The 12648-nt window shown below is 41.3% G+C and overlaps 1 protein-coding gene across 1 annotated transcript in view; it reads right to left on the bottom strand.

The window, feature by feature from the left end:
- Nucleotides 1-12648, bottom strand: part of iqgap1 (IQ motif containing GTPase activating protein 1) — a 77594-nt gene that overhangs the window by 39361 nt on the left and 25585 nt on the right. The window contains exons 3-6 of the mRNA XM_028573165.1: nt 6717-6873; nt 5700-5777; nt 4176-4252; nt 1219-1286 (exon numbers count right to left, since the gene is read on the bottom strand). Of these exons, the coding sequence (XP_028428966.1) occupies nt 1219-1286; nt 4176-4252; nt 5700-5777; nt 6717-6873 (380 nt within the window). The remainder of the gene's footprint in view (nt 1-1218; nt 1287-4175; nt 4253-5699; nt 5778-6716; nt 6874-12648) is intronic.

Raw genomic sequence — 12648 nt, forward strand, 5'->3', positions numbered from 1 at the left:
GGGTTACAGACTGTTCCTGGCTCATGTTGCTTAATCAGATTTCGGACTCTGGCTTTGGGACAGGGGGGCCAATCGGGAAGTCAACGGACAGGAAAAGCTCTCACAATTACTAATGACTTTCACATTTCCTGCAGCTCCTGAACACTGCGGCCTGCTGCTGTGCTACCCTTCTCAGGCTACATCTACACAACTTACTTGGTTTGAAAACGAGTAGGGCTGGCTACCGAATTTGATACTTTGCAGGCACCGACCGAATTGCCTCCTTAGTATTGAGTATCAAAAAATGCCTCGTCATTCAATACCAAATTCCAATACCTACTGTAAGTAATTCTCATCACCGTCAGTGAGCCAATAAGTATGCAGCATGCCTCTACCGAAATCTAATAATGCTGCTAACTGGCTGTCTAGCGTTACACGTTGTAGATACACGCAGGAAAAACTCTACGTTACGCACAGAGATGGGGGCTCACGTAGTAGGAGCTGAAATATAAATAAATAGATTGGGCAGTAATGTGTAATGTTGTAATTTCTTTTGGTGAAAATGGATTTGGAATTGGTTTTGAAAAAAGTATCGTTCAGGAACCGATATCAAAGTCACGGTATCGGTATGGGATTTTTTTAACAATATCCAGCCCTAAAATTTTGTTTCTTTTGGTATGCTTACGACACGCGTTTCCGAGGCATTTGGAAACACTGCTGCCCCCATTTTGGTTTGAAAACTCTGGGAGTGCTCCGTGGTACCCTTGGCATTGCGTACCGTACGGCCGCCGTGAGCTTGTTCGCCATTGTTGTTCTTTCTTTTAAACTATATTCAACTATACTACATACATACGTCCTTGACTTTCAACCGCAGAGTAACCTCATACAATCCACTTCCTGTTTACCCCGGCATGTGCGTGCCCAGCGTATGTGAATATGTGAATGGTCATGTGAGATGCCTTGTCAGACATGTTAACCTGGACAAAGATCAGTTCTGCTACTGGAGCTCGAACTCTTGTGTGGACATGGATCGTTTTTGTCTCAAAGCCGCCACTTCAAAACGAAAATGTACAGCCTCAGTGCTGCTTTCAGGGTGCAGAGAACTTCAACACATTTTAAACGTTACGTTCACTTTGGCAACATGGTGACATTTGTAATGCTCTGGATTTGATATGTCATAATTGGGAAAACAGGTACAGAATGAGGAAAACAGACGTACGGACTCGTGTTCAGGCTTACCAGTGAAATCTACTTTTCCATACAGATCCTGGATCTGGGGGGCCAGGCCGAGCTTAAACAGGTACAGGCTGTACAAGAGGACAGGGACATAATAAATAAAGAAACATGACAGAGTACACATTAGCAGAGGTGAAATGTCACACAAGAACAGGAACAATACAGAACTAAGTACACGGAAAGCCATTTCATGCTTGCTCACAACTTCAGTACAACCTAACTGCCACAGCAAACCGAGGGGAGTAAAGGGGGTTCAAAGACAGACAGTCGGACACAGAAAATACCAGAACACTGCCCTATCGTTTTAGGGCAAGGAAACAGATGTTTGAACACCCCACCTCTGCCACTCGTGTCACTTTGAGAAGCTGTGAAATCAATGTGATTCAACCATATGCAGATGATTCTTTTCTAACATAACAGACAGTACAATGTTGCTGTTTTTATTGATATGGACAACAGATAGCAAAGTTAACTTCAGATTGAAGAAGATGATGAAGACAAAGGAGGAGGATAAGAGGGAGAAGTAGAAAAAAGTAGAAGAGGAGGACAAGGAAGAACTCGAGCAGGGACAAGGAAGAGAAAATGAAGTAGAAGATGAGGAAGAGGAAGAAGAAGAGTAGGGACAAGGAAGAGAAAAAGTACAAGAAGAGGAAGTGGAAGTGGAAGAAGAAGAAGCAGCAGGAGAAGAATGAGAAGAAAACAAAGAGGAAGATGAAGGAAAAGGATAAAGAAGAAGAAACAGGAGAAAAAGGAGAGGGAGAAGGAGGAGAAAAATAAAAAGAGGAATAAGAAGCAAAAGGACAAGAAGAACGAGAGGGAGAAGAAAAAGAATAGCAAGATGATGAATAAGAAGCAAGAGAAGGATAAAGAAGAAAAAGGACAAGAAGGAGAGGGAGAAGAAAAAGAATAGGAAGATGAAGAAGGAAGAGAAGAAGAAGAGGATAAAGAAGAAAAAGGACAAGAAGAACGAGAAGAAGAGGGCAGAGGAGGACAAGAAGAAAAAGGAGGAATCATGTTTGCTTCTATGCTGTGTCTTGTGCCAAGTTTGGCTCTGCTTGTGTTGCCTTTCTTTATTGTTTCTTTGTATTTTAAAAAGCCTTTAACATCGAGGCCAGGGGACTACAGACAAAAATAGCCTTTTAGCTAAACCTGGCATTCATAATTCATGTAAAATCATGGGATTTATTAGTTTGCGCTGTCCACCCTCTTAAATAAACTGAATGGAATTGAAAGATTTAGTCTGGCTCTTGATATCAGAACATCATGTCTGGACCTGTGTTGTTCTTGATACACTGTCATCAAGTCATCCGTGCTCTATGCTGCTACACAGCCCCCCCAAGATAAACTATTTGTTGTAGTTCTGCAGTAGATTTAAATTTTTTAGAGCTAAAACGTGATCCTGTCAAATTTGAGCATCAATATCGACAGCAGTTGAACCAACGGTGTCAGCGTTGTAGTACTTGAGATAGGTTTTAAGACCACATTTAGAAGGTCTTGTCTCGGAATTGGCCACATTTTTTTACTTGGTCTTGTCTCAGTCTTGGATGAGGAATAATTGGGATTTGATTTCAAGACCACAACTGCCTTTTGATTATTTGATCAAGGCATTTCTCATGATACACCTCTGGCAATAAAAGAGATGAATTAAGAAGGATCTTAATTTTTTTTCTGTGGGTGTTTATTTATTTATTTATAATTTTTTTTAAATGGCAATGTGGCTCTTTTAGACCATTTTGAGGAGTGGGTGGTTAGCATTTTCCACATGTTATCACGGCATGCAGTGTGGGACTCGCACTGGTCTGGTCTTCACTCGGTCTCAACCCCTCAAAGTCTTGGTCTTGACTCTGTCTCAACCCCCTCAAAGTCTTGGTCTTGACTCTGTCTCAACCCCCTCAAAGTCTTGGTCTTGACTTGTCTCAACCCCCTCAAAGTCTTGGTCTTGACTCTGTCTCAACCCCTCAAAGTCTTGGTCTTGACTCGGTCTCAACCCCTCAAAGTCTTGGTCTTGACTCGGTCTCAACCCCTCAAAGTCTTGGTCTTGACTCTGTCTCAACCCCCTCAAAGTCTTGGTCTTGACTCTGTCTCAACCCCTCAAAGTCTTGGACTTGACTCGTCTCAACCCCCTCAAAGTCTTGGTCTTGACTCGTCTCAACCCCTCAAAGTCTTGGACTTCACTCGTCTCAACCCCTCAAAGTCTTGGTCTTGACTCGTCTCAACCCCCTCAAAGTCTTGGTCTTGACTCTGTCTCAACCCCCTCAAAGTCTTGGTCTTGACTCTGTCTCAACCCCTCAAAGTCTTGGACTTGACTCGTCTCAACCCCTCAAAGTCTTGGTCTTGACTCGTCTCAACCCCCTCAAAGTATTGGTCTTGACTCGTCTCAACCCCTCAAAGTCTTGGTCTTAACTCGTCTCAACCCCTCAAAGTCTTGGTCTTGACTTGGTCTCGATACACTCTGGTCTTGCCGATGACTTGGTCTCAGGTCAGGTGGTCTTGACTACAACACTGCTGTGTTTGGGCCAGTCATAGAACCTGCAGCGTGCACACATACACCAACAGCGTGCCTCTGCTGCGTTGGTTTGCTTCCTGACTCCCCTGCATCCTCTTTACCTTTGGTGGAATGCTCTATTAAAACAAACCGCTCCACAGCTTGTACCACTGAATGCCTTTTGGCTGAGAAACGGCCCCGTTCACCTCGTAAAAATGTCACAGGCTTGAAACATGCTCAGACCACAGGGAACACACAGCTTGTCGAGGAAGCCGGAATTGTTTGAGCACCTGCAATCCAATAAATGAAAAACACACAATTTCTACAGAACAATATCTGATTGTTGACCTCGAAAAGGTGTGTTTCTTTGTGGTTTCCTGATCCAATTGTGTTTGACTTCAGCCCTTCACCACTGAAACGTCATGCTGCAAAGCCCCCACAGACAAAGAAAGTGAGACACAAACTGAGAGAGTACCTGAGTGCGTGTATACAGTAGATGCAGCGTGGCATGTTCTTTCTGTCATAGATGTCTGTAGTTTCAGGGTAGAAGATCTGAAACACAGGACGGGGACAATATGAGTCGACCAGAGCGGCACTTTCAGCACAGTCCATGAAAGCATGCCAGCGTGTCGCAGCATGTGTGCAGGAGTGATGAGGAGATTACACAACGTAGATGTGCATTCACACGCCCTGGCATCGTCTTTGTGACGCAACTGAAATAGAAGTTTTGAAGGCAGCTACTTGTATTTTCTGTTGAAGCTGCCAATCGGTGATATTCTGGGCCGTTTCTCAATTTTCTGTTCTTGCCAACATAATGACAAATATTCAAGAGTTTCCACAGAGTTGACCGAGCAGAAACTTCTCAGAAAATCACTTTGAATATAACAGGCAACAGGCAAAATCATTTCAACCGACTAACTACAAAACTCAGTTTACAAATCTACTGACATTTCTCCTCTCCAGTGAGTTCATTTCACTACAGTATAAGTAAGTAAAAGATAGATTATAATGGCCGTGCAACCAGTAACATAGCTCAACCACGGCGTTCGTCGTTCGACTGGTCATGACTGTTTTCCTAAGATGTGCCCTGCCTGTATACGCGAACGCTACGGTCTTTATAAACTATCTTTTTAATAAACTGTCTGTACACTTACAAAGTTCTCAATGCTTGTGTTTCCATGTAGGGACCCTCATTATGCTACAGTGGAAGTGTGGTGCTATTTTGAGCCTTGTTAGTGGTATAGAAATAGCGGTATCTTTTTACTTTACCCGTGCCCCGACAACTAGCTTTATAAGCGAATTAGCGGTTTGTGCTAAAACTGGTCACATTTGATTAGCATGAAAACATATCCCAGAGAAGTGTTGACTCGGTACACATGTGTTATTAACCCCTAGGTTCATTTTGCGACGGATTTGTCCTTTAAGACTAACTGGATGTAGACTGTGTGGGTATAAGCCTGCCAATGGCTGCAGAATGCAATTCATGTACTGCAGATTTCATAGTTAGGGTTCAGACATATTGAAAATCTCACATACTGTTGCAGTTTACTAAATAGCTTGTTAGTATGGAATTTCAGACGCAAGCAGAGTCTTCAAAACATTTCTTCATCACAGCTACATTATTACGTGACAACCATTTACTGCATCTCGAGCAATATTCTACTTTCTACAAGTTGATTTTCACACGGCGTTGAAAATAACGGGCACCAACTGATGCCTTGAAGGCAGGAAACAGTCAGTTAAACTGTGTATGAACTGCAGTCAATGACCTAAATCATGCAAAACTGATAAAGTCCTTCCAGGCAGGGACACCTGTACCACATAAATTTAGTGGCTGGAATTAAATACAAAAAAACATTTTTACACAGAATCTTAATTGAAGGGTTTACTGACTGGTCCGGGAGAAACCCCTTGCTATAAAATAAAGTTAAACAACCACTCAATTGTAGGAACATTTGCATGTGAGAGATAGTATTGGAAGGATGCGAGCCATGCTGACCTTTGGCAGGCCCTTCTCGGCCATGGCGTTGAGCCACTGGATGACATTGTCTGTGTGTCTGAAATGGAGACCCGTCGCCTGTAAGAGAGAAACCAAACTTCAGGACACAAGAAACTCAGATCCCAGCCTCATTCACACTGGCAACAAGAGCTAGGAACTGAAGTCCCATTCATCCAACAGCAACCGCTTCAGCCGGGTTACAACACAAAGCAGCGAAATACAATTAACTATACTTACAAACAATATCATGTCGGTAAAGACTCAACGGAGGTTTGTATGACCTCAAATATCTCACAGTTAGATGATGAAAATGATGGAGAGTAACATGTTCCTTCTTTACACACATGAAACCAGTTTTTTGGTCAAACGACAGCAACGTGGTTCCAAAGCTAAGTTCAAAACACTTTGGTGTAATTTACAAAAGCTATAAAAAAAATGACAAGCTCTGGTAGCATCCCCAGGCAAGAAGATAGTAGGACTAGCAGCACAGAGGGGCATGCTGTTCCTTTTTTTAACCATCCATTTAAAAAAGGCCAACACGCTCCATTTTATTGTTACCTTTTGATCCATCATGTATTTTTTTTTATTATTGGTGATTCTTGTTGTATTTATTGTGATTTTATCTTGATTCTTTTGCATTTTAGAGAACCAGCCGTGACAGTTTTTGACCTGCTAATGGAAATATCAAAAAGAATTGCAGGTAGGTGTGACACTTTAATACTCATCGATGGTTTCAAGAGGAGGATCTTTTCAACAGCATAACCATCAGCTTTGGTCTTTTACTTTAGGACTTGCTGCCCTGGAAGATTAGACTTAACTACGTCAGACTCCAAGCAGGTGATGTTTTTAACAGGATTTGAAATCTTTCCAGTTTAATCTCCTTAACAAGTTCTTTTAAAAGCACATTACTTGGCCCTAGAAATGCATGCAACTATATTGTTCATACCTCTGACTGCCATCCTCAATGGCTGACATTTATCTCTCTCTGATGGATAAATACATTATATATGTTTTCACCTTGTAACGCGTCTGCTCGCGGTCGTAGATCTTCTTTATGGAAACGGTTTTTGGGGCGAAGAAGTTGCCCAGTTTGGCCAGATAGACGCCGTTCCTCAGCCCCTCCTCCAGCTCCGTGGTAGGAGGCAACTCCTCGTCCAGACAGGCCTCCATCCATCTGTGATGAGAGGGGGGGAAAAAAAGCAGAGGGGGGGGGATGTTTTTTGATCATGCACAACAAAACATGCAAGAATTAAATCCTCAATTGCAATTCCATGGTTATACAGTAGTGGCACTCGGCAAGGCATATCAAACACTTAAATATGAACTTCAATATTTAATGGAAAAAACAGCGCTTTCAAGCCAGAGAGTTCACTTTGCAGCGAAAAAAAAATGATTTCACCCAGGAAGCTCATTCGTTCCTCGGGAACGCCTTGATCCAAACCACAATCTTTTTCTTAAACCTGACTAGTCCTTTTGGTGCCTGAACTTAATAGTCATTGCCGCATGACGCTCGCCTTTTCTGGCTAAACTCCACTAGCACGGCCCCTGAAAGGACCGGCTCACAGTCACCTGTTGGCGGCTAAACAACTACTACAACGGCGAACGCCGTGCAACCAGTAACCAGCAACGTAGCTCAAGCACGGCGTTCGCCGTTCGACTGGTCGTGACTGTTTTCCCAAGATGGCGCGTGCCTGTATACGTGAACGCTACTATCTTTTTAATAAACTGTCTGTACACTTACTAAGTTCTCAATGCTTCGGTTTACATGTAGTATGCTACCGTGGAAGTGTGGTGCTATTTTGAGCCTTGTTAAGCGTTGAGCCTTTTGACTAGCGTTACAAGCTAATTAGCGGTTTTTGATAAAACTTGGTCACATTCGATTAGCATGAAAACATATCTCAGAGAACGGTCGACTCAGTACACATGTGTTATTAACCCCTAGGTTCATTTTGTGCCGGATTTGGCCTTTAAATAAACAGCTTAGCTTCCCTACCGGGATAATTACTGTTGTTGAGACTTTTTCATCTTTTATCAAAGCCACGAGGCAATCAAGAAGCACTTCAAACTGTTTTTTTATTTAAACAAGTGTGTCTTCTTGGCACTTGAAATAGAAAGCGATTTTCAATAAAAATGTCCTCTTATAGTTGATAGTACCCAGGGCTGTGCAATTAATCGAACTTTGATCGCAATTTAGATTTTGGCTCCTAACGATCACAACAACAGAGTAATCGAGAAAAAACGATTATTTTGCACATTACGTTTTGCAAGTAAACTAATTATTTTGTCTTGTTCTGAATGAAAAAAAAAGTTCCAAATGGGAAAAGCATAAAGGCAAATTTCACAGTTCAAGGTGTTTTCACTGTTGACTTGTTGAACTGTTTCACCGTTGTTGAAGTTCAATAAATGCAACATCTTTCAAAAAGTCAATGAGTAATTGTGTTAAATAATCGTGATCAGGATTTTTTTCCATAACCGAGCTGCCTTAATAGTAACTGAGGAAAGATACTGCACAAAGACTCACGGAAGTGTAGTCAAATAGAAACAGCAGTGGCTGTATGACCGCTGTATGAAACTGAAAATGAAAATACTGTTTTGAATTGTGGTATAATTTCAGTTACATGAGGAGCAAAAAGAGTCTGTATGTTGAGGTGTGCTCAAGTTACATAAAACATTTTTTTATATTATAGCTGAACAATTTTGGGGGAAAAAAACTAATTGCAATTTTACCAGCCAGATTGTGATTTATTTATTTTTTATGTTAAATAAAGTAATAAAAAATAAATTAAAAAGCCATTGAAAATAAGACATTTCTGTAAACAATCTGTGATATGTAATATTATTCCAGCATTTATCTTATGAAAAAACAGTCAATATAATAATGAAAAGAGAAATAAAAAATGTTAAACCAAATATTACACCAAACTTTCAACTACATATTTCACAGTCGATTGATCGCGGTCTTCCCGATTAGCTAATTGCATTCTTTCAAATCGCGATTTCGAAAACGATTTATCGTTCAGCCCTACTTGATATTCATTCAAAGTGATGCATGCTTAGATTAACAATATCCTATTGAAGAAGCACCTCCCTTAATTAAGTCAACTGATTGCCTGTTAATGAGTTCATGCATCTTGTTGGTCAAACGTCAACGAGATGTGCAAAAAGTGGGGGAAAAAACGTATGTGAAGTCTCTCCCAAGCAATTGTCTTTATCATTTGAATCCTAATTACTTTTGTGATACACTGACTTTTCATCCAGCCAACCCACAGGTTTAAATTTCCACTTGTCCAACACTTCAGTTCATGACAGGATATCTTTAAACGTAATGCCCAAATTCCTGTAAGCCTCCGCTGTACGCTGAGATCAATGCTAGTATACTAAACATTAAACATGATCTTTCAAATATACAGTATGATGCATGCTACTGTTGGCAAGTACAGCCAAGACTAAAAAAGTGTAGTTTAGACTGATGAAAGTTGAACCAGGTCTGACAATGTAGAGCCGAGCCTGAGATGAAATATTCTTAGAGGCTTAGGCCTGGTGGGGGGGGGGAACTTAGGCCCGGTGGGCCACCGCGTTTGCAATACAATGGGGGAAACACTGACGCAGAACTATCTCTTAAAAGTTTGGATTGCAGACATACATAACAACTCCTACACAGTCCCTCCTGTTTTTTTTCTCCATAAAACACAGTGGCATCTCATGAATTTCTCTGCACCGATGCAGAACTAGTCTGGCTGAGGGCTGACGGCTCTGCAGCCCCAAGACAACACACACCCAACCTGGCCTGTGGTAACCTCTCCTCCTGAACACAGAGTTCCCAGCATTCCTCACGTGTGACATTTCATTTCTTTTAGGTCATATTGTGGAGTCACATTCCTGCTGTGTGCCCGTGTCAGCTCGGAGCCACATGAGGAGACATGCTGAGCTCCCATACTGGGACGGCCCTGGTGGACTGGATTCCACCATCTCATGTCATCGCTGCCCAGTAACATACGGAGACACCAGTCCAAGTCAATGCAAAAGAGTTGCCTCGGCAAGTACTAACTGAGAAGTGCGGAAAATGTACATCTTTATCTACAACTTTATTTGTTCTTTATTTTACTTTGTTTTAGGGCTGCAACTAGGGCTGGGCGATATATCGATATTATATTGATATCGTTATATGAGACTAGATATCGTCTTAGATCTTGGATATAGTAATATCGTAATATGGTAAGGGTTGTCATTTCCTGGTTTTAAAGGCTACATTACAGTAAAGTGATGATATTTTCTTAACTTACCAGACTGTTCTAGGCCTTTACCCACTTAGTCATTTTATCCACATTACTGATGATTATTTATCTAATTTTATTTTAATTCTTTTATCTAGTATTTTGTAAAAGCACCAATTGCCAACCCTACCATATTGTTGCAATATCGATATCGAGGTATTTGGTCAAGAATATCACAATATCGGATTTTCTCCATATCGCCCAGCACTAGCTGCAACGATTATTTTCATTATTGATTAATCTGTTGATTATTTTCTCGATTAGTTGTTTGGTCTATAAAATGGTGAAAAATGTTGATCAGGGTTTTCCAAAACCCAAAATTATTTTTAGATTATTATGTCTTGTTTTGTCCACAACTCAAATATATTCAGTTTATGGTCACAGTGGAGTGAAGAAACCAGAAAATATTCACATTGATTTTTTATTTCATGAAAAAATGTCTCAAACCGATTAAATCGATTATCAAAATAGTTAATAGTTGCCAAATAATCGAATCATCTTTGCAGCTCTACTTTATTTTATTACAGAGAAAAGATCTGAAATTAATTAAGTATGTGGCCCTGCTCTTCTCTATTTGAACCAACTGTTAAATGTATAGTACTGCAGTTGCCTTCCCCACCTCAAAGTAATACATCTTTTATTACAGATTACGCATCGTTTCCTCCCCAGTAACGGCCCAATGGTGTCTGCCCTGCTTTCTTAAGAATTTCAAATATCAGCTCCTATTATAAAAACCTTGAGTTTATCATCGGCTGTGAGGAATTTCACAGAGTGAGGCCAAACCCGGCCTTTTCAAAATGCAAACACTCCCACTCGTCTGTAACTAAGGTCTTTGTCATGCAGCAACAAGGTTAACTTTATCCTGAATGAGATTAAAAGATTCATTTCCTCCTACAGACAACAACCCCTCCCACCCCATCCCCCCCCACCACACACACACACGGCCCTCAAACAAACACATAAAAGTGCACTCACTCACACCCACACACTGCAGAGCACAGGCCAGCTAACAAGCAGCTGAAACAACTTCCCTCCCAGAAAGTCCTGACATTGGGTCTCCACACAGGCCTGCTATTGAGGCAGAGGTGGCCGACCCATGGCGCAAGGCCTGGGCCTGCCAGCCGGGAACAACCCCCTTCTGTCACTCCCCGCTGGAGCAGTGAAAGGCTCCATAAAGACTGCTAACTAATGGCTCTTTTATCAGGGCTAAACACACCCTTTCCAGGCGAGCACAAACACAGACACACCCCTCCACTTCACCAGTAAGAACAGCAGCTATGAAAGGGATTCATGCATGTCGACAACTGGATTCCTGCTGCAAGGGGAGCCAAAATATGTCATGCTGTGATTATTGTTATTATCAAAAGGCATGTCTACAATCACAAATATAACCACAAATATGAGAAAATGCCCCGAAACCGAATCCAGAGGCATTATCAAGAGCAGTTAAAGCTTTAGTGCGTAACTCTTTTATAATAATGAACATCCGTTACATTCAAGCCATTGCCAAATTGTAGTTGCTACAAAGATAATTAAGACTCCTCACAACTCTCTCTGGATTTTTCAGCGTGGCTGTGTTTAGAAATTGGTGGCGTCTGGCGACTTTCGCTCGCAGAAACTCGAGTCGAGTGAAGACATTGACCTCTTCTGAAGAGTCCATGTTTTTTTAATCCTCCGTGTCCTCCTTGGCTACTAGCAACTGCGTGGAGGAGGGGTGGGGGGTAGTGAAGCGCAATCACGGAAGGCTTGTATCATGTGAACGCACCGACAGTGTTTATGTCATTACTTAGAATTCCTCATGGGGGAGACAGAAACTACGCACTATAGCTTTAATCTTAGAATTAATGAAGCCAATGAAAAGGGTAACTGTTTAGCCATCACAGTTCATTCATATCTGGTGTAACTTGTTAATGAACTGCTACAAATATGTAATATAAAAAAAAAAAAAATAGCGAGTTTATGATACATTTCCATGTGTGTAGTGTGACTAAGGCGCTAATGGGGTTAACAGTCTTTGAAAAAAATGTGTGAACGTTCCTAAATTGCAACAATGGAGCATTTACCCCACTCTGTGAAAGAAGAATAAGGGAATTTTATTATTTTTTTATATTATTTTAAATCTGGTCGGAAATCAATAAACGTCTGTGTGAAATAGTGGGCTGTTGTTCAGAAATGGATGATTTCAGAAGGCTTTTGGTCAATTATACTGTATGAAACCAAAATGAAACAAAAAGGTGTGGAATATAACATGATCACAATCTGGAAAATAATAGCACATTTTGTGTCAGTAGAAGCCAGGGCGCAGCACCCAAGCCGTTTTGGGCACCACTGAAGCCAAATGAATGTTAAGTCAAGGTGAGCATCAAAACTTTCTAAATTACTTTGGTAACCAGTCCCTCCAGAAAAACGTGATTATGCGATCGCATAATTCAATGCATAAGCAGCCAAAGGGGGGCCGCATTCTTTCAAATACGCCGCACTTTCGCCGCATTAATTGCTGATTTCCGCGCAAAATATGCGGGATTTCATAATCCCCGCATTTTCGTTGCAAAAAATTATCTATATCCATATATCTTAGCAGAAAGTTGAAAAATGTTGAGTTAACTTCACACAAGAGCAGACATTTTCCCCTGTTGCCATGGGAATGTTATTAAGTGACATAATTATGCGACGTG

The sequence above is a fragment of the Perca flavescens genome, chromosome 1 (genome assembly GCF_004354835.1).
Source record: "Perca flavescens isolate YP-PL-M2 chromosome 1, PFLA_1.0, whole genome shotgun sequence".
NCBI classification, from domain to species: Eukaryota; Metazoa; Chordata; class Actinopteri; order Perciformes; family Percidae; genus Perca; species Perca flavescens.